This window comes from Cryptomeria japonica, chromosome 5 (assembly GCF_030272615.1).
Source record: "Cryptomeria japonica chromosome 5, Sugi_1.0, whole genome shotgun sequence".
Classification (NCBI taxonomy): domain Eukaryota; kingdom Viridiplantae; phylum Streptophyta; class Pinopsida; order Cupressales; family Cupressaceae; genus Cryptomeria; species Cryptomeria japonica.
In genome coordinates, this window is record NC_081409.1 from 234706820 (window position 1) to 234710570 (window position 3751).

Here is a 3751-nt window from a genome sequence, read left to right on the forward strand (position 1 = left end):
AACTTCATTGCTGCCCAGGAGAGAATAAGTCTCTCTCGGATCTCAAAATCCTTGTCTGACCCTTCATGTTGCTTGCTTCCTCAAGCAATCTCTGCCTATTCTTTCTACCTCTCAAGTTCCCTTTAGACTTAGAGGGGTTTAATTTAGACTGTTTGATAGTTCAAACTTTTGTCTCCCCTATTTCTGCTGACAGTCCCAGAGAATCATCACTTAATCCTTCCTCCTCCTTAGACTCCATCTCTACTGCTACTCTATTTCCCTTGCTTGGGGACATGTGAATGTCCTTGAATCTGATAATGTTACCATCCACATTCACACTAGGATCCTCTGCCGCCACCAGGGACTTTTCACTTAAACCCATCTCCCGACCCTTCAACCCATCCACCGAGGTGTTGTAGAACCTATGTTGTGATGGATACCCTCCACTGATTTCACAATCCTTTAAAACGGGCCCAAATGCTACCTCCATCAGCTTCCCTTCAAATCGAGAACCGTCACCCCAGCCACTACCCTTACACACTTGACTCTCTTTCTCCTCTCTTGAACGAATTCCTTGATTCTGAGAGAGCTCGACAACCTGCTCAGACAATCCACCTGACACCAACACAACAGACTTATCTCCATCCAACACAGCGGCCTTCTGCAGCTTCTCCTGACTTGGGCTAGAGTCTGAAAGTTCTTCCATCCCTACTTGCAAATCTGGACTATGGCGAATAACCTCATCCCTTGCAGCCTCCGGAGCAAAACTTAGATTGATATTTCCCAAGCTCTGGTCTGCTACCGAACCAGCTAAAGCTGCTCCTCTAGAGCACGATCTACCTTTCCTTTACCCTTTTGCCCAGACAAACAATCTTGATCCTCAAGGCCCCATTCTTTACAAATATTACATTTGACCATGATTTCTTTGATTTCTATATCTTGTCTCCATACACCTTCTGGAGACCTAATTTCAACAACCTTTAGGAGCCCAAGATGCAGCTTCCACATAACATAGATTCGAGCATACATGCATGAACTAAGCTTATCAACCGCTTCATCTGACTTGATAAATCTCCCTATTTTCTCCCCTATACTCTTAAAGACTTTCTCCTTCCAATATTCATGAGGAAGATTGTACAATCTTATCCACATAGGAATTTCCTCAATGGTAGCTTGTCTTGGGATGAAATTAGGGGTCCAATCCCTAATATAAAAACCAACTCCTGACATCAAAAAAAGCCCCGAGTCCATCAGAGCAGTCTTCTCCTCAGCCGAACTAGCTATGATAAGAAAAAACCCATTAGTGAGAGTTTTTATCTCAAAGTGGTTACCCCATTCTTCATTCACCCAGTTTCTCACCCTGGGGAAAGCTGGCCAATCACCTCCCCATTTCATGAAGAAAGCCCTTTCACGCAGAAATAGTACCAATTCCTTCCAAGCCTCTGATTCAATGCAGATACTAACCGACCGCATCTCAGTCATGGTCGGCATCCCACCTAGGGAAAGGTCTTTCGAGGGGAGCTGGAGTTTCTTCTGTATCCTTTCCTCTGACTGCTGTTTGTTCCATTTCAGAAAGTTCAGATACCTTGAATGGCCCCATTTGGCTTTATCATGCTCAAAAGGGAATCGGTTATTCCCCCTACAGAAAACCTCCCTCCGACTTCTTCCCGACTCTTACCAATGCCACTGGTTTGAACGTGGTGGATACCATGGCCGTCGATACACCCTCTGTCCAAGGTCATGATCCCATCCTCGCGATCGAGCAACACCTCCACCTAAAAACCCTAGCTTCCTCTTGCGCTCCTCCATGGATTTTCCATCCTTTGTTATGACTTAGTTAGGTTTTCATAACTAATTCTCCAATATTCATTTTGAAGATATTTTAATTAATTATTATATAAATATAATAAAAAACTATAATATTATTATATCAATATACTATAATATTATATTATATTAATATAATATTAAAAAATATAGATAAAATCAAATAGAAAATTTAAATTTAATTATTTAATGATTGATGTTTTATGTTTTATTAAATAAAATACATATAGTTTAGTTTTATGAAAAGAGATTAATCAATTTTGTTTCAAAAATTTTAAAAACTTAATAAAAAAAAAATCTATAAACTATAATGCCATGTGTCAGATAGTTTAGTCTTATTAAAAAAAAAAATGGCTCGTGACAAAATGTTTTGTCTACTCACAACAAAGATAAAATGGTTTTTATTGACATATCTCTAATAAATGTTTACTTTTCATAATCAAATGCTACTAAACTTTAAAAGATTTTTTTTGCTTGATTTTGATTGCTTGCTATTAAAAAGTTTATTTACTTGTTAGGTATGTTTAAAAATGAAGCCATGAACTAATAACGAGTTAGTAGAAATTGATTGCAACCGATTGTAACAGTACTAGCCTAATGACAAGTACTAATAAAATGTATGGTAGGAAGAAAGTTTTTTTTGGAGGAACAAAGAAGTGTTGTGCAATTTGTAATGAAGAAGGGTAAATACCCACACCTTCTTAGATTTCTATTATTGGTGTCATTCCATATTCTATTTATAAATCAAATTATTTGGAAGTTTTAGACTTGTCAAATAATATGCTTAGTGGTAAGATTCCATATTAAATATCACCAAATTTGGCAACTAAATACATTTAATTCTCAAATCTATTTTAAAAGTGAAATAAGCAACTTCGAGAAAGAAAATTCCATCACATTAAGTTGTGTTGAATTTTTCGTGAAGGAGAAATGAAGAATTGGTCAATTTTGTTTCAATATGATCTACCCACATTATCATATGTGGAAATATTTTGATTGACTAGTTTGTACAACCAATTTTAAAAGGAAAAATGAAATTATAATGGCTTTGATTTCAAAGGACTGATCAATTTCCACAAAACACAAGACTAGTAGTTTTAGATGAGAAAAATCATTAAAGTTCTGTTGAATTTTCCCAAGGAGAATTAGTCAATTTTGTTTGCATATGATTTACCCACATCATCATATGTGGAGATATTTTCATTGACTAGTTTGTACCACCAATTTTAAATGGAAAAATGAAATTATAATGGTTTGATTTTGATGGATGGATCAATTTCCCCAAAACACAAGACTAGGAATTTTAGACGAGACAACTCATTAAAGTTCGGTTGAATTTTCCCAAAGGAAAAATCAAGGAGAATTTCTCAATTTTGTTTGCATATGATTTACCCACTTCATCATATGTGGAAATATTTCCATTGACTAGTTTGTACCACCAATTTTAAAAGGAAAAATAAAATTATAATGGCTTTGATTTCAACGGATTGATCAATTTCCACAAAACACAAGACTAGTAGTTTTAGACAAGACAACTCATTAAAGTTTTGTTGAATTTTCCTGAAGGAAAAATCAAGGAGAATTAGCCAATTTTGTTCACATATGATTTACCCACATCAGCATATGTGGAAATATTTTCATTGACTAGTTTGTACCATTAATTTTAAAAGGTGTAAAGTGGAAAAATCGAACCCTAGTCGTTCTCCCCTCCCCAACTCCAGGGAGAGAGAAGGGAGAGTCACTAGGGTTGATGGTTTTCACTTGGGAGAGACTTTACATTCAAAAGAGGGGTTGAAACCCACAAGATCCAATCCCACGCAATGCAAGATTGGATTCGAAATGAGTTTCAAGGGTTAAGACATCAAGGATACCCTCTTTTGTAAAGAAATGTAGATAGAAAGATTACACTAGGAATGCATGAAAAGTAGGAAAGATTCCCTTATAA

The 3751-nt window shown here is 36.2% G+C and overlaps 1 protein-coding gene across 1 annotated transcript; it reads right to left on the bottom strand.

Moving 5' to 3' along the window:
• Nucleotides 1-789: 789 nt before the first annotated feature.
• Nucleotides 790-1461, bottom strand: LOC131875840 (uncharacterized). Its single transcript, XM_059220533.1, has one exon. It carries the CDS (start codon nt 1459-1461, stop codon nt 790-792), a length of 672 nt encoding a protein of 223 aa, XP_059076516.1.
• Nucleotides 1462-3751: the final 2290 nt, after the last annotated feature.